This window comes from Antrostomus carolinensis, unplaced genomic scaffold (assembly GCF_000700745.2).
Source record: "Antrostomus carolinensis isolate BGI_N321 unplaced genomic scaffold, ASM70074v2 scaffold11709, whole genome shotgun sequence".
NCBI classification, from domain to species: Eukaryota; Metazoa; Chordata; class Aves; order Caprimulgiformes; family Caprimulgidae; genus Antrostomus; species Antrostomus carolinensis.
In genome coordinates, this window is record NW_010340675.1 from 1 (window position 1) to 18,455 (window position 18,455).

The 18,455-nt window shown below is 36.5% G+C and overlaps 1 protein-coding gene across 1 annotated transcript; it reads left to right on the forward strand.

Moving 5' to 3' along the window:
* The first annotated feature begins 97 nt into the window (after positions 1–97).
* CALB1 (calbindin 1) lies at positions 98–16,618 on the forward strand. Its single transcript, XM_010176232.1, has 10 exons — positions 98–169; positions 4,780–4,854; positions 9,787–9,870; positions 9,959–10,015; positions 11,910–11,987; positions 14,379–14,434; positions 14,530–14,569; positions 14,657–14,710; positions 14,843–14,914; positions 15,324–16,618. Exons 1-10 carry the CDS (start codon positions 104–106, stop codon positions 15,435–15,437), a joined length of 696 nt encoding a protein of 231 aa, XP_010174534.1. The 5' UTR covers positions 98–103; the 3' UTR covers positions 15,438–16,618.
* The last annotated feature ends 1,837 nt before the right edge of the window (positions 16,619–18,455 follow it).

Genomic DNA, 18,455 nt, shown 5'->3' on the forward strand with positions numbered 1-18,455 from the left:
CTGGGACGGGCCGGAGACCTCCCTGCCAGCGCCGAAGAGCGGAGAGAGTTTGGAGGGAGCGGTGACCGCAACCGTAACTCTTTGTGTTGTAGGGAATGGGTACATGGATGGGAAGGAGCTACAAAACTTCATCCAGGAGCTGCAGCAGGCGCGGAAGAAGGCAGGCTTGGTAGGTTAACGTTTCGCCCCACTTTTCCGCCTTCCCTGGGAAAGAAAAGTTTTCTTGGGCAAACTCCGGTGCCCCGGTTCCCTCTGCCCTCTGTTGCCATCGCACGGCTCACGCATCTGCCTCACCAGGCAGAGGGAAGCGGCTGCGTTAGAAATCAGCAGGCTGCAAACGAAATAAGCCGTCTGCTTTGGGAAGGTGAGGGCAGGGACCACCTTCCTGAGAGCAGGTCCCTCTTACATCTTGCCAGGCTACGAGCTTCTGACAGTGCTTAATAAGAAAAGTCAAGAAATGCATGGACATCACCTTTTTGTCTTGGATGGGACCTTATCCCATATTGATTAATCTTACCTGATCCAGATATGTACTGATACTAAAAAGAAAAGAAAAAAAAAAAAAAAGGAAAAAAAACCCAAAACCACTTCAAGTTAGTTTGACTCGGTTTTAATTTCACACCTAATGGGCAGTATGGGCTGAAATGCATTTATGCCCCTTGGTGGTCAGTAAACAGATCTGCAGATTATTGCTAACCGCTTTTTGCCCTTCACCAGTTTTATTCACCAGGAGTGTTAAGTACAAAATCCTGATAGTTTAAATTGTTCAGAGAGACAGCAAAGTTTTTGGCAATTTTGTCAAAACAATTATCTGCATGAGCTATTAAAGAACTAACTATAAAGTTCAACCAAATATACCCATGTGGGTAAAAAAACAGAGAGAGAGAAAGAAAAGGGGGGGGGGAGAGAAATAAATGAAAGATTACGTATAAAGATTTGAATTAAAATAGAAGTGACATCTTTTAAAAAATAAATAGCCTTCAAAATAATTGGTTTCCAGAAAAAGCCACTTAGCCTCAAACTCAAATATATAACCTAATGAAATAAATTTAAATCAATCTATGAAAAAAGACTTCTGAAGTAACAGAAAATAAAATTGTAATTTAATTGGATGTCATGTGTGCATGGGGGAAATAAATTGCTGCTTCATATAAGAATATCTCCAAATTGAGCAATAGCTTTTCAATAACTAACTTGGCTTTAAAAGTTGCTGTATATTTTAGAAGTAAATGAAAAAAAAATAATATGCATCTTAATTTATTTTGTGGAAAATTGTATCTTCTTGTTAATTTTGTGAGCGCAGACTTTACGCATCTGAAAATCTGTCTCCCAGCAATGCCTTTAATGTTATTGCAGTCTTGGTACCAGTTAATTCTTTCTACAGTTGTTGGTGTAGGCACTCATTTTCATGAGTGTAAGGAATTTTAAGCTAAAACTATAAAACAAACTACTTTAAAAACCAAAATGCTGAGAAAGGAGTGCATTTTCTAGAGGGAAAAAATACGTTGGGATTTTTTTTCACGTAAAAGATTAAACACCACTTCAATACCCTTCAAGTATTGCAACAGAACAAATCTTTCTTCTATATTGAAGTGCAAGAAACTTAAGTATGTCCATTAGCAAGAAGATATTAAACGCTGTGTATCTTTAATAAAAATGGCATTCTTAGTTGAAATACTGATATATTATTCAGTAGTTAAAAAAATAACTAGAAGCACAAGGAAGAAAATAATTTAAAGATCAGATTCTTTTCTCTCTCAAAATAAGTGTGCACCTCTTCTTAAAAGCAGAGCCTGCTCAAAGCAACACAGAAAAGCCTTAGTCTTACTATTACAAATTTCATAATTTATGTTTAAAAAAAAAAAAAATCTCTGCTTGGATCTCACACTATATTTTTAAAATGCTCAGGTGTTAATTAAGTTAAAAATTAAGTTTTCCTTTCCTATTTCTCTGATTCAAACTTATTTTTGGAGTATTCTGCTGAAAAGAGCAACCTACAGTAGCAATGACAAATTCAGTACTTGATCCATTGTCTCTGCCTTTGGTAGATGTTACCTTTAGCCCTGAAGTTTGGTGGGGTTTTTGGGGGGGTGAGGGGAGGTGGTGGAGTATGGATTTATGTCATCTTAGGTTTCAAATCTAAGCTGATTCTTGGATTTGAAGGCTCATTTGCCAAACAAGCATCTCATTAGTTCATGTCTTGTCTCACGGGATACTAATTCAGTAGCTTAGAATTTCTATTCTTTTGCCAGAAGGGACACATTGAGAAACTAGTGTAGGTTATTTGTCATTTCCTCGGCTGTCCTTCTTTTAACACCCCAAAGCTTCTTTGTCATCATTAACTTCTGCATTTCAGGTCACTTTCCTGCTCACTATTTTTGAAATATTCAATTATGCATTCTTCATAGCTGGATTTTACATCAGTCACGCCATGTGCATTAAAGAATCACATTGATTCTGTCATTGAATAGGATGGTTTAACATTTCCCAATATTCTTCCCAACTACAGAACTGTTCTAATTATGTTCTAATTCTAATTCTTTTATTAATCCACTCAGTAAGCCCGTACTTGCACAGTTGCTTTTTCTCAGATGGCGCAGTAGCATGCAGCCTGACTCATGGTAGCCCCAAAGGGCAGATGTGTACCTGGAGGTTCTAGAGCTTGGGTTTTTCTCTGGTAACGCTATGTCTTTTTGCTTCATGCATTGTGGTAGATACTGACTTGATCTGGTGTACTTTCAGACATGTTGAAAGAATGGCCTCTTTTTTTAAAAGATAAAAGCTATATAATTGTATAAGCTTAGCTTCTGTTTATTGTGCCTCACATTTATGAAATACCTTCTCTATTTAGATATGCCAATTGCCAAAAGAAACTGGGGTATAAGTGCCTATCAGAGGTTGATAAAGGGATCTCGGATGATCTATTCCACATCTGTTTCTCACTTACTCTGCTTATCTAGACAATGACAATATTTCTCCACAGAAATACGTGATTTTATAGATGTTTATGAATACAGTCACATAGGTGTTTCTGTAGTGGCATCTATCCTTACATTTTCGAACCATATAGAAAAAAAATATTTTTTTCTAGAGCTTCACTTGGTTGGATAAGTGTCTCCTAAGTTTTAAAAAGGGAGACTGGGGTTTGAAAGCTTAGTTTCTTAATTTCAAACACTGAGAACTGCATCTGTATCAAGTTTTGGACTAGACTTGGTTAAATTTAGGCAAGTTTTTTAACTGAAAATATTTATTTGAATAACATAAATCATCAAGCGGCTCAAGAGCAGGTGAAGTGAACAACAACAATGAAAATACCCTTTCTGAATAACGTACTAGAAGACGAGCACCCTTTTTGTTTAACCTGTAATTGGCTGTGCCTCCTTCAATGGCTGGACACTGTCTGGCACTGCAAAGCTGCTACTAGAAAGATTAGCAAAATATTTAACCAGGACTAATCAAAATCCAGGTGTCTTAAATTCTCCATTCTGTCTGCTAAACAAACACGTCCCCACTTTGGGACCATCCGATGAAAGGTGACATTGAAGTGCATTGTATTAATAACCACATCTCTAATTAAAGCCATAGCAAATTACTAACCTGCCATGGATGACTTTGACAGAAATAGGATACTGGGCCATGACTGTATCAGCTACAAGGAACTGACATTTTAGTTAGCTTTAGTAGTTGAAATTTGGGACAAACTACAATGGACCTGGTACAGCTGAGATTCCCTGTGTCTCCAGTGAGAGAATCACTCAGGTCCTACATAATCAGATCTGTTAGAGCAACTAAACCTTTAATTTCCAAACACTGCTGTATCTTCATCTGTAACCATAGAATTGTCCATTTTTCTAGTATAACTGTAGTCCTGATTCTTGCTGCATAGTTTTACTAGCTCACCCCTATAAGAAATACAAAGAAAGTTAAAAGTTTAATCAGTATTGCAGGTCAAGGGCAGCTCACATCAGAGCAAGGCAAGTAGAAGTGTGAGATCAAATATTTAGGTATTCACCCCAAGGCTGGCACCTTTGTTGTAGCCTAGAGTGAGGACAGCCTTTAGAGACCAGATGTCTAGCAGGAACCGTAATTTATATGAAGAACAATTATGCTGGCTTTACTCTTGTCAGATTCAAGGTACTACTCAAAGTTTTCTGCCTCCTAAATCTGCCTCTCTACATTTCAGCAATGACATTTTGACTCTGTTTTTGTGATAAACAGATACTAAACAGTGAAAAAGATGATATTGTGATGAGATCTTTTAGGGCCAAAATAGCATCCATTGTTCAGGAAAAATCAACTCAAAGATGTGGAAAGGCTGTTTTGGTGTTCAGATATATTATACTGAGATGTTCCTTATTTGGAAAGATTTTGCACTGCCTTCAAGTTACTAATTTAAAAATAAAAACTGAGAAAATTGACTAATAATTGCCTATGAACTTCACTGTCATCCTCCTAAACAAAGGAGCTGTTATACACATCTTCCAACACCTCTGTCTCTGTAATTTTTTCATTCCATAAACTAAAATAGGAGTACTAAGTATTTAGATGCCAATCATTCACATTGACTATAATGTCATTCCTTAGGAAGTAAAATTTATCATCATTACGTTATTCATGATAAAAAAACCACTCAATTTCATTTCAACTTGAGGCATCTAACTGCAGTAAGTGTGAGTACTTCATTAAATGTAGTATACTATTTGGCAACTAAAAGAACATGCAAGTAAGCTTACATATGTGTCTCTCTATCTTAAAGATTCTCTCATTGTAACTTTATAGGATTTAACACCTGAAATGAAAGCTTTTGTGGACCAATATGGGAAGACTACTGATGGAAAAATAGGAATAGTTGAGGTAAGATGGTTACTTTATAAAATAAAACTGACATGTTTACTTGTCGAAAATGCATTTAGCACAGAACAACGTGAGCATAACATGTTAATACTTTGGAATTTTAGTTACACAGAAAATTTCTTCCTCTGTCTTAAGACCTTTAGGATTTTTTTCACTAATGACATTTTTTCATTAAAAAAAAGAGTAGGGTATTCCTTACCCCTCTCCAGACATTTCAGTATGTTTGTTTTAACTTTGCACCCTTTATTCAGTACAAATAAACTTCAACAGCAATTTAGTTTTCCTGCAAAGCAGGTAAGAGCTCTATTTTAGAAATTTAGATTGTGAAATTTACTGTGATTTATTTCTACCTATGATTTTGAACTAATGCTACCACTCTTACAGTGAGGATAATACACAAGTGAATGCAATTGGGCAATCACTGTATGTAGTCTAAAAAAATACGTATATGGTAAGAGAGCATGTTAATCATGCTACATTTAAACAAAATTTTAATAGTTGTTGTGATCCAGCTTGTGATAGATCAGGATTTCATAACAATTCCTTTCTTGAACTTTAACAGAATTTCAGGGAGAAAATTCCCCTATTCCTTACTCCCACTTTCTAAAAAGGGCAAAGATAACCAACCCCTTCTACACATACAACTGCCCAACAATTTTATAATTCAACTTGCTAGGGAGGGGGGAACCACTGTTTTCTCTCGCTTTCACTGTTCAGTGCTACAAGTCAAAAAGGAGAGTTAGCTGTGTTACAGCTTGAAAAGTCACTTTTCCAAGCCTAAATCTACGACTCATTTATGTCACTCTGAGTGCAGTGAGACTGCAATTTTATTATTAAATGCTATTATATATTTATTTCTGATAATAAGGAGTCTGACCTAGAGAGCTAATTAAGAAACATCTGGAAACAAGCCAGGTCTGCAAAATTTCTACAGTGACTAACTTTGGGTCAGTAGCTAATTTTAAAATAGAGGACTGAATAGAATCTGTAAAAGTCAATGGGAAGTATTACTGCTGATTTAATAGATCGTTTCAGGGTATCTTTTCTCCTCTATCATGTGTCTGAATTGCATGTACTTGTTTAAATGCATATGTAATTATGGCTAAACTACCATGGAAATATGAACAGTGTGTTTCACTTGCAGCTATAATCGATTTTTAAAAATGCATCTTTCTGACAATACTTAGCATTGATCAAAGAGTTCTGCATCTAAAAACAACTAGTGTTTATTTGGACTAATAAATTGTTTAGGTTTGGACTAAGAAATGCTTATTCATTTGATATTGAAGAAACCTATTTAATTTAGTATTTTTGAGTATGTGTCATAGCAAGCATAGAATGCAAGAAGAAAGCATAGAGAGTGCGTGAAAAAGACTGGTGTTCTTTCACTTAGGAAAGATGACTGAAAGTTTTACCTTTCAAATTCTATTTCTGATTCTACTACTAACTTAATAGGTGAAGGTGAGCAAATCTGATAGGGCCTGATATGGCATGGTGCTCACCACCCCCAGTGAAGTGCCAAGCATGCTCAGCACCCACGGAAGCAACTGAATAGTGACAGTGCTCAGTTCAGTCACTGAAGGGACTTTCTCCCCTAATATAGCAGTTTCCTAACCCAATAGCTATATTTTATTTCACTGATATCAGCATGAAACTTGATTTGAAGAGTGCTGATGGGACTCAGACATAATTTGTATGTACAGAGCAGTGGGATATTAAAGTTGATATTTGGACTTGCTTCTCCTTCCTTATAAATAAAAATGCCCAGTAATTCCAGATTTCTCCCATTTACATAGTACATCAAGTAGTTTTTCTGAAAAAGTGTATGTATGTTGTTTAAAAAGAAATTATGTGAAGCCATTCAGACTCCCAGCCATCCTAATGAATACCCCAGCATCTGACAGAAAACATCCTAGTGAATAATGAGTTTTCAGGAAAGGTTTGTTGACAGAAAAAGAGGAGGCCTGAGTGGCTTCACAGAGGAAGGAGTGGATTTGCAGCTCAGATTAAGTGCCAATTCTGTCTTTGCAAGCACACTGCGGTTACTTCACTGGCTTTATCCAGTGCCCTCCAACTCAAGGCAGAGTCTCACCTGTCCACTTGCTTGTCTTGTGTAAGGGGCCTTTCTTTGACCTTTTGTACTCATTCAGACCAATGCTTTCACTAAAATGTGGATGTGAAATCCAAGGTTTTGAAACTCAGGACTGCAGTATTTCCACATTCAAATTATTTGAAGCTTACTGCTGCCATAAGAATAACTACTTATTAGCCTACAATAGTCTCTGTACTCCCATTCTCTATTATAAGATTTTAAAAAGCAAATTTGCTGTATTAGGTGAGATGAATTTTAAATAGTATTAAATATCAATAGAATTTACTTAGAGAATTATTTCTAGAAAATAGTTCTGATATTGTTTTAAGTACTAGAGTACTTTTAAGTTTTAGAGTATTTTTTCTACTAGGTAACTTATAAGGACATACATCAGACTGCAGCTGAGCAGAGAGGAGTCAAGCCAGTCTCAGGCTTGTGGTTACCCTCTCTTACCACGATGCAGAAATAGCCAACATTCTCCATAGAAGCAGCAGAGTTCACAGAAACACTGACCAAACTGCTATTGCTTCCATACGTGAACTTGTAGAGGTCTGCACTCGTATTCAAACACGCTGACAGAGTCCCCCTACGCTTATCCTCACAAAGAAGTCATCATTAGAAATAGCACCAGGTTTCCATCTTTCCTCCCTGCAGTGGTATAACAGAATCACAGAATGGTAAGAGTTGGAAGTGACCTCTGGAGATCATCTAGTCATAACTGAGACTGGAAGGTTAAGCCAGTTTCCACATGATCTCCTCATCCCATAGTAATGCAGCATTTTCCATAAAAAGCAATTTAATGCTATAGGATGCAGGAGCTTGGAGAACTGGACTTACCTTTAGCTATCTTGTTTCTATTATGAAAACATAAAGACTGCTTTTTTGGCAAAAGCCTGAACTAACGCTGGATTTTGAGCTACTACACCTTTGAGCTACTACACAATGCAAAAGCTTGTGCTTTCCCCTGAGACTTACAAACGGTGAGAGGTATAGCTTAAAATAAGGTAATTTCCATCCAGAGATATTGCATTGTGTACCTCTAATAGAGTTTGGTAATGCTAGTAAGCTGTTAATGATTCTTTGGGAAGTTACTATTTTACATTTACCCTTGCACCTTGTACTATTTTACAGGGCCCTTTCAAAATTCACCAGTTAGCTATATAGGTCCCACAAATGACATCTTTTTTATAGTTTCCACATATGTAAACCTTTCCTTATTGTCATAATCATCATAATCAGTCCCTTCCCCCAAACTCTGCTTATTATTATAATCAGTTCTTCCATTCAATGTTTGTTGTTGAGTAGGAATGTTGATTTACTCTAAAAATCAAAGCTCCCCTGTCATGGGAGAAATAAAGAAATTTTTTATATAAATCAATACTAAGCTACACACATTTAGCTATTGTGTACATATGAACATACACTTACCCACATATGTATATGCTGTTGATAATTGAGTAGGTTTCGAGAGCTGCTGACAAAAACACATTGTTTAAGTAGGGGTTTGGTGTTCAGCCGTTTAGTAAAAGCACTCAGAACACTGATGGGCCTGACTGTCTTCAGCTGCACCATATCTGTAAGCAGAGTGATCTGATGTGTATTTTCAGTTGTACTGCCACATAAAGAATATAACTGATTTATGATTCCTTGCACAGATAATGTTAGAGAAATGGGAGATCTGTCTCCATACCCTTGTTGTACCTGTAGGGTGAGAGGGACAACTGAACTCACCTATGGCACTGCTGGAACCCACTAAAAAAGCCTCAGCAATTAGGCAGTAGCACTGAAATAGACACAATGAGGCATTTGAGAGTGTGAAATGAATGCAGAAAAACAACAATTTGAATCAAAATTTTAAGATGGGACTCCAGGAAGTCTGCAGATGTCGTTTTTCATAAAAGAATGCAGCTAAGAAATCTGTCTTTCGCCATTTTCTCTTCCTAGTAAGCACAGCTGGTCTATTCTTCAAGTAAAAAGTTTTCTTTAATCAAAACACATTTCATACATATTGAGGGCAGAAAAAAAATATTGGGCTTTTGTTAAAAACAAATCATGATTTTACATTAAATTACACAGCATACTCTCCATCTTCTACATTTGTCACTTGCCAAAATTGAGTTATAGTAAATTAACATTTTCAATAATCAGTACAATAATGTCTGATTTTAAAGAAGCCTTTGTAGAGCAGAGGCATTGGAAGAACCATCCCTGATTTTGCAGGGCTAAAAGTCCTTTTGATTTCTTTCTGGTATTTATAGCTCTTCTTGAACACGTCTCTGTGCCTGACAAATGATCACTGGTTGCCATCCCCTTACCCTCCCAACCTTTTTTTTTTCCTCCTGGCTTTTACATATATTTTTCTGTTTACCTTACATATGTGTTTTTCATGTCAGTGTTCCTCTCCTTTCTCAGTATCAGTGAGTAGTCTATTTTCCTCACTTTCTTAGTTCATGGTCCTTCACGCTTACCCTCTAAACGTCCTTGTGTTATGCTTTCCCTTCATGCTGATTCCAAGGTTTGCACCACAGACCCTAACTCTGCATGAGGGATTTTTTCCCCTCTTCCCCCAGCTAGCCCTTCGGTAAAGTGTTGTCTCAGTCCCTTCTCTCAGACCTCAGTTCTGTTTGACCTTGATGAATAGGGCAAAGCTGCAAGCCAGAAGCCTTTCAGAGGCATCTTCCAAACATTTCAGCTATCAGAGTGAAGCTTTCTATAGGGCCACAATCGGGTAGTATGAGCACAAAGAATTTCATAGTCTTTTTAATAGCTTGATGGTTTTTTGCAGGCTGAGTTGGCCTAATGAAGAACCAAAATTTAATCTTTCTTAAATTCTGTTATAGCTTGCTCAGATATTACCAACGGAAGAGAATTTCCTGTTGTTCTTCAGGTGCCAGCAGCTAAAGTCAAGTGAAGACTTCATGCAGGTACAGTATGAAAAGTTGCCTTTTATAAAATCAACCGAGACACATTTGCCATAAATATCTCACTAAAGCATTCATGTTCTGATTCCAGACATGGAGAAAATATGACAGTGACCACAGTGGCTTCATTGATTCTGAGGAACTTAAGGTAAACCAATACCTATGAGTATGCACAACATGAGAACAGGCATTGGATTACAGCCTGTGCTGCTATCTGTTTCTTCAGATACCCGTCCATGCATGTTTTTGCATTTAAAAGCAATGTGATTAGTTGATGCTTTTATTGACAGTAAATTATTCAAAGAGAAACTCTAATCTGATCAATGTTTTTTAAAGTGTGTTTTAAGTCAGATCAATGTTTGTCTCAAATGACTCAAGGGAGTGGGTACTCTAGCTTTGCACTAAGAAAGATTTAGCAAGACAGGCCTCTGAAAGCTGTTGTTCTTTTTTTTGGTGTATTAGGGAGGATGGCTCTTTTGTTGGTTTGTTTCATTATATTTTGGTTTTCCCTAAGGGCATCACTACCATTAATCACTATGCTGCTGGACACATCATACTTTCTCAAGTATCATGTCACCCTACAGTTTCCACTGGAATATTATTAGGCTAACACAAGTGGAATTGTCTTGCCCCTGCTTGGTTAACTTGGTGAGATTTTGGTATCAGCTCTAATATACACGAATAAGAGAAGAATCAAGATTATTCCATTAGCAATCCCAGCCTTGCAGAGTTAACAAACCTTAAAACTAGAGTCATAAAACTAACGGAAATGTGTAGATGCTGAATCACAGTGTCACAGAACCACAGAGTGGTTGGAAGGGACCTCTGGAGGTCATCTAGTTCAACCCCACTACTCAAGCAGGGCCACCTAGAGCTAGTTGCCCAGGACTACATCCAGATGGCTTTTGAGCATCTCCAAGGACTCCACAAACTTTCTAGGAAAAACATGCCAGTGCTTGGTCACCCTCTCAGTGAAGAAGTGTTCCTTGACATTCAGAGTAAACCTCCTGTGTTTCATTTTGTGTCCATTGCCTCTGGTCCTGTCACTGGGCACCAGTCTGGCTCCGTTCTTTTTGCACCCTCTCGTGAAGTATATATATATGTTGATGAGGTCTCCCGAGCCTTCTCTTCTCCAAGCTGAACAGTCCCAGCTCTCAGCCCATCTTCCTAGGAGAGATGCTCATACACAGCAGACTCTGAGTAGAAAAGTGACATTTTTCACAGTTCCCTTGAGCTATTCTGCTTTTTTAGTCTTGAAATGTGGCCCAAAATTCCACAAATATAATGACACTCCCACTGATTACAGTAATTAGGTACTTCATTGAGTATTGACAGACATATAGACATCTCAAGTCTTGTAATGCCATTATTAAATAGATATATTTCTTTTTTAATGTCACAGATTTAGTACAGAAATTTAAACCACTGAATGGGTGGAAAAAAATATGATTTTCTAAAGTAAAAATGGTTGGTGCCTAAAGTCATGTGATATTGTATCAAATTGTGATTCAAAAAAAAATCCGCCAAAACTGGTTGCACACATTTAAAATACAAGGTAGGAAGGAGTAGGTTAAAATTCACTTCTAGTACTGGGTACTGCCACAGGCAAGGAGAAAACTTGTTTAATCATTGATCTTTTCTGTAAAATTGTTCCTATGTTGCAAGAAATGATTAGGCATCCAAGTTTCCAAGGAGACTCAAGGTTAATTAGTTTAGTTTTCTGATAGAACTGATTAGGAAGCAGTATACTTGAAAGCCAAACTATTTTTTTCCAAATTCACAATACCACAAATGGCATACAAAGTTTTCTGAGTCACTTTTTCCAAATAAAATTGTGCAATATACTTGAATTGATCAAAATAAACTGTTATATTCTTAGCTGTTAATTACTACTTCTTTTCGTACTTATTTGGGACTTCAGCAGTAGATAACGAAGTGGGAGTAAAATAGTATTTCTCATTTGTTTAATCTGAAGTTAGCAAGTCAAGAATTTTATAGTGTAGATAAAAATTCACCTATTACTCTTCTATTTATTTTAACAGAGCTTCTTGAAAGATTTATTACAGAAAGCTAACAAGCAGATTGAAGACTCAAAATTAACAGAATACACAGAAATAATGGTAAGATTATTTACAGGCATATTTCATCAAGACTGGATTAATCCAAACTCTGTTTATCTTTAGCCACTGGAAGGCTCCAAATGACTTGGAGCCCCACCAGGTCCCAATCAGGCTGACTATGTCATTGCAACAGAGAGACGACCACAGCATCTAGCACTGCGAGTACTTTTGCAGCTACAGAGCTTTGATGGGTAGTTTTCAGTGTTGTTTAAAAAAAAAAGCCAAACTCAAAACAAGCAAAAAAACCCCAAACAACTCAGGAATTTTGAATCTTCTTGGTATTTATATAATACCAGATTGTACCATACTATTTTCCCTGGTTATGCTTCCCTGTGCCATTAGTTGTAAACTTGAAGCCTTCACAGTTCATAGGAAAAAAATTGTACCTGTCCTAATTACATTATTTTGTTTAGATCAAATTAATTTGGTGTTACTTTCTAAGTTTTGCCTTCTTACAGTGCAGTAGTGTCTGTCTCTTGTCTTAAAAGCCATCACTGCATGGTGGCTTCTTATGAGATTTACAAACACCTCCTTTTTTCCTCCTTCTTCCCTTTAAGAAGGAGAAAATTATGTTTTAGATAAACACTAGAAAAAAACTGTCACTTCCCTGACCTTAAATCAGCCTGTTCTTGGGGCACTCCTTCCATCCCACACCTGCGGTGCTCCATGGTAGGGACCAGTACTGGCTTCTGAGTGGACATTTCAACATAAAGAAGACTCGTAAGTCTTGTCTTCAGGAAATGTATAACACTACATTTTTTGTTTTACCAACTTACTCTCATCCTAAAATATTTTTAGCAATCAAGAATGTGCTAGGTTTGTACTGGTATAAACAATTTACTTAGAATTGTCACTGTTTATTCACTGGCAAATATGACACATATCTGTTTAACTCAGAGAGCTTTTTGACCTTCATCTTAAAGTGTGCTCTAAGTTCTCTGCAGAGAGACACAATGACAAGGAATTAACAGCAATAAGAAAAAAAAAAAAAAATAAGGCCAACTCTCCCAGAATCTCCTCAGAAATTAGAAAATAAGATTAATAGAAAATGTACGGCCCCGAGCAGCTGCATGCAGGCACAGCCAGCCACTAACAACCCACCAAAATACAAAATATGTTGACTTCACAGCTGCCACTGTGTACCTCCCCCAAATGCAAATCTCCTTTGAGAGGAAATGCATGCAAGGCAGATGCGTTTAGACAAGGAAAGGAAGTCTTAAAAGGAACCAGGGTGTTATGTAGAAATAAATGCTTATAGAATTAGTCTCTTTTCTGGTCTCCTCTGCCATTTATTGTGTATTGAGCAAGTGAAATTAGGTCTTTTCTCATGGTATTAATTCTGTCTTTAAAAGGAAATATACTTAGTACAGGATAATGCTTTTCCTCTTCTCTAAAAATTACGTCTAAAATTACTGTGATTGAAAGTGATGGGATGGAGTGTGGGTGGTGGTGTTTAGAGTACAATGCTTAACAATGTTTTGTACCGTTTGCTGCTTTTGTGACTCTTTCATGTAGCAAAGGTAAAATACTACTTGAAAGTAGAAAAATTGAACCACATAGACATAAAAACTGGGAAAAGAAGTCCCACACGTGCAATATCACCATCTACCTCTAATAACAAATATAAACTGTTTATGCTTTTCAAGCAGCAGGAGCTCCTCCTTTCAATGCCTCAAAGGAAAACACTTTAATACAATAGGGTGATTAAAAATTATTAGAAATTGTATTAACTTATTTTGCCAAATTACATTAATATAGTTATTCCTATAATTTAATTATAATTATTTGGAGAGCTTAAATTTCCCACTTTCACACCATCAACAAAATGTGATCATCTACAGCATCTGTTCACTCTTTTCTTGAAAGACATGACAGAAAGAGAATGTGGTCTTTACTTAAATATTTAGACCCAGCAGCCAATTGAATGAAATGTCTATTATTTTCTGTCTAAGGAACTGAATGCTCTACCCGACTGTTGTTTCACCTTTATGAATAGAAAATAATGATGCTATTATCAGATCATGACATGAAGTCAAAAGTAAAATGTTATCATGTCAACACTCCTCTCATTAATAAATAATTACCTGTATGTTTCTCATATGAGACATTCATCACTGTAGGCAGGTTAAGACCTACCTTCCAGTAGGTTAATCAGAATTGTTCAGCTGGTTTCTTAACAGAGTTTTGCAGTAGAATTATTTACTATAAATTACTTAGTTGGTACTGCAAATAAATGTATTAGCCAGCAAATGGGACAGATTCAAACCTGGGGCCATAATTTCAGCATGAAATAAAGGCTACATTTCATTGAATTTAAGTTTTCCAAAGAAGTGTTTTCTTCATTATATTGATTAATTTTGATTAGTAATGTAAAATTATATATTCTTTCAGCTCAGGATGTTTGATGCAAACAATGATGGAAAGTTGGAGCTTACTGAACTGGCCAGGTATGTCTTCTCTCTCTTTTCACAACAAATACCATGTACCAGTTGCTGTTATGGCAACATTTAAGTATTTTGACCTTTGTTTTTTCTCTCCAAAGACTACTCCCTGTACAGGAAAATTTTCTTATTAAATTTCAGGTATGAATATTCACATTCTTAAGGTAACCTGTTACCATCACACTTAACTGGTGTCATTAATGGATGTTTTTTCCTTTTGGCATTTAGGGTGTCAAAATGTGTGCAAAAGAATTCAACAAAGCCTTTGAGATGTATGATCAAGTAAGTCTTCAAAAAAACTTGTTATTAACTGCGTAGTTTGATGGCACTTATTTTCTGAATTTGTGGAAAACTAGCCATAACCTCTGAAATGAAAAATAAATGTTTAAAATTATCTTTAACATTATTTTTCAGGATGGCAATGGCTATATAGATGAACATGAACTTGATGCACTACTGAAGGATCTCTGTGAAAAGAACAAAAAGGTAATCCTAGAGGGCTTGTTTCCCCTTAGAGATTAGATTTAATTTGGAATTTAAGGACACTTTAATCCACCCCATTAAGATAAATATAGAGCTTCTAAGTCATAATTCCTGAAGTCAAAGTACAACTGAAAATCTTGGCAGAAGTCATAGCAGTGTAAATGCTGAACTAGGGGAGTTGTGATTACACAGCAACACTGTCAAAAGCTTGCTTCTGAGACATCAGCTATCAGCAGTCTAACATATGGCTGTATATATGGATAACATACAAATACATAAATATTTGCAATGTGTTACTGTTGGACAGGCTGAGAATACCCTTTTTTCCCGCCTCATTTTCTGCCATTGGAAGCAAACTTGTTCATGCTGGTAACTAAACAGAATTATAAAGCATTATCTGTTCTTTAAATAGGAATTAGACATTAACAACCTCGCGACATACAAGAAAAACATCATGGCCTTGTCTGATGGAGGAAAGCTTTACCGAGCAGAACTGGCTCTTATTCTCTGTGCTGAGGAAAACTAGAACTCTTCTATCATGTCTTCTTAACTAGTGATGTACTCTTATCTACACAATAACTGTGCACTATAAGGGAGTAGGCTGTATTTTTAAACTGCATATAGAAAATTAGCCAGGATGTGTGGCACATTCCTTTCAGTTTGTTTCTATACTGTTTGTAATGTACAGTTTTTGTAACAATAAGATTGATAAAGAGAATGTCTATGTTTGGGCCAGTCTGTATATTCAAAAAGAACCTAAAATATATTGGGGTTGGTTTTGGTTTTGTTTTGGTTTTTTTTGCTTTCATAAACATGGCTGGAAAAAAATTAAACCTGCTGACATTGCTGTCATCATCAAACCTTCGACACTTGCAACATTTCCTGTTGAATTATGTAACAAAAAGGTCAACAGATATCTTTGCCCATTACAATGTTTTTTGGTTTTGTTTTTTTTTTAATGCAAAACATGAATTCAGATTAAATATGATCTAGGTCTGAAATAGGAAAGAGATGTTGGCATTTAACAAGGCGCTAAGAAATATTTCCAGTTGTCAAACCACTCACTTACAGGTCTGTGCTCTTTGCAGTTTTTCAATTACTGTTCTCATTACAAACTCATAGCATATAGACAAAGCATTTATCTGGGATAGATCTCCATGCAGTAGTTGACAAAAATATAGTGTTTTCAATCTAGTTGTTTAACTTTACTGAATTTAAACATAGGCACTTCAGAAATAAATGCCTTTAATCTGTCTGGGAATCCTGGCTAAAAGGCAGGTAGTATAGTTAATACACAGATTAACATATGATATTATAAGTGTACCTTTCATGACTATTGCTGTGTCAGAGAATATGACAATCCATTTTCTAAACTATTTTCACATTTTACAGGTTATAATTATTCTAGTAAATTGCTGTTTTTACATCATATTCTGTGTAATCTATAATTAAATTTAATATCCTAAGATTGTTGGTGTCTAGTTTGTCTATCTCCTGGATTCTTATTCTGTACCATGTAAAGGACAAAACAACTATGTAAAAAAAATGTGCCTCCTTGGATCTCACACTGAATTCCTAACCTATAATAATAGTATTAAAATTTAACACTAAATGAAGCAAAAAGATTTTATACCAATTTATACATGGTGGGCTCTGCTTTTGATTATGCTAGAGAGATATTTTTTAAATGGCAACTATACTATGGAAACAGTCCTGTCTTCTTGCATCTTTATTTTTTTTGGCCTGACTCCCTTTTTACTTTACATCAGTTCTATGACAGACAACTCCATGAATGTCCAGGTCATTGCTCCCAGTATGAACTGGTGTAGGAAGGAAATTTGGCTGTGTCTTAAAGCCAATAAACCTGTGTTGCCTCCATATACAACTGTTTCAGAAGCAAATGCATTTTATTTGAAATGTGTCTCAAAAAATGAGGCCAAGATCCTTCAAGATTACAGTCACTGAATTCCCACTGAAATGAATCCTTGAATTCCTCAGGTGAACTCAGGCAACTAAATACCATTTCAGGAATGGCCTAATGGCCTCGGGCTCTCTCCAGTCTGAGCCTTGGGAAGTTAAGGAGTAGGTAGTGTCAGATGGGATCTTGCTGAAAAGACACAAAACAAAGTAAGATGAAGCTAGCTCATTCTCACCGCTTGACTCCCACTCCGTGCACAGTGATTTAACCTCTCGCCTGCTTGTTCTTCTCTTTTCTCTATGCAATGTGAAATACAATTGTGTATGTTAAGTGAAGAAACAGTGAATCTGCCTATCACTACAATAAATGATTGTTATTGTTCAGACTGTGCACTTGAAACCCCGGATTTTGCCTTATATTAACATTTTAAAAGTGTAAAGGTAAAGGAAAAAAACAAAAAATTGTATGTAAAAACATGATGTGAGTGTTTGCTAAAATCATTACAGTGGAAGATAAAGCGTTTGAAGTGTTTTGACAAAAAGCCACCACAAAACCTGGAGTCTGTCTTCCTGAACATGAGTTGTTACCTGAGAAGTTACCTGTCACAGATCTGTTCTGAAGCCACCCTTCTACTACCGCTGCTGCCCACCAGCTTGCTCTGCTGCAGAGCACGACACAGAAAGCAGGTCTCAGTCACCCAGAGGCAGAAGGTTTCCTGCAGTTATTTCTCATAAATAAAACTTGGATTAAAAGACAGCAATTTAAAAACCCAGTTCTAGCAAAGGTGTCTACTATGTCAGTGCAAAACAAAGTGAGTCAATTATGAGTATAAGTCAAACCTGCTGTAAAAACTCCAGGTTTTAAAATCTCTTAAAACACTCCTGGGCAGAGCTCTTAAAAATGTTAGGGCTGGGGCCGAATGAGGCTTGGGGGTAAGAGAGGTGATGAAAGGGAAGACTGAAAGCTTCTTTCTTCTGGTAGACATCTAGTGACCAAAAAAAGATTGAAAGAAAAATCATAGCATGCACAAAAATTAATTTCATGAGGTAGTGCAGATATTGCTGCTGAACAGAGAAACTGACTGACATGTAGCTACCTGGGATACACTTCAATGAAGTATTAACCATTTTACTGTGTAAAAATACATATTTTACTAAAATAACTCTGCAAATAAGCACTCAAGCTATTAAATACTCAGAAATCACTGCCCATTATGGAGAATATCATGCTAATTTTCACCAACAATTTAATCAGGATTCAACAACAGGCCTTGAAGTGAGCCATATGGCTTTTGTTCACTGCTGCACTGTTCTATCCTGAGCAGTTCATGCACAGCATCATTGCACTGGTCTAATTCCCCCTGTTTACAGCTTAGTTATGCATCTTTGAAAAGACTACCCACACAAGCTTATGAAATTTCTAAACAGCACATTTTATGTGCAAATCTCAAACACAGATCAGGATGCTGACAGCCAGCAGCGTTTTCACATAAAAGGAAACTCATCTCACAAAATACACATACACTGCTGCTAAGCTCCACTTAAAGTAGGATTAAGCCTTTGTTTCATTAGACAATGTTTGCTTTTTGTGATTAATTTCCACTTTGCATCTTGTGCACTTATACTC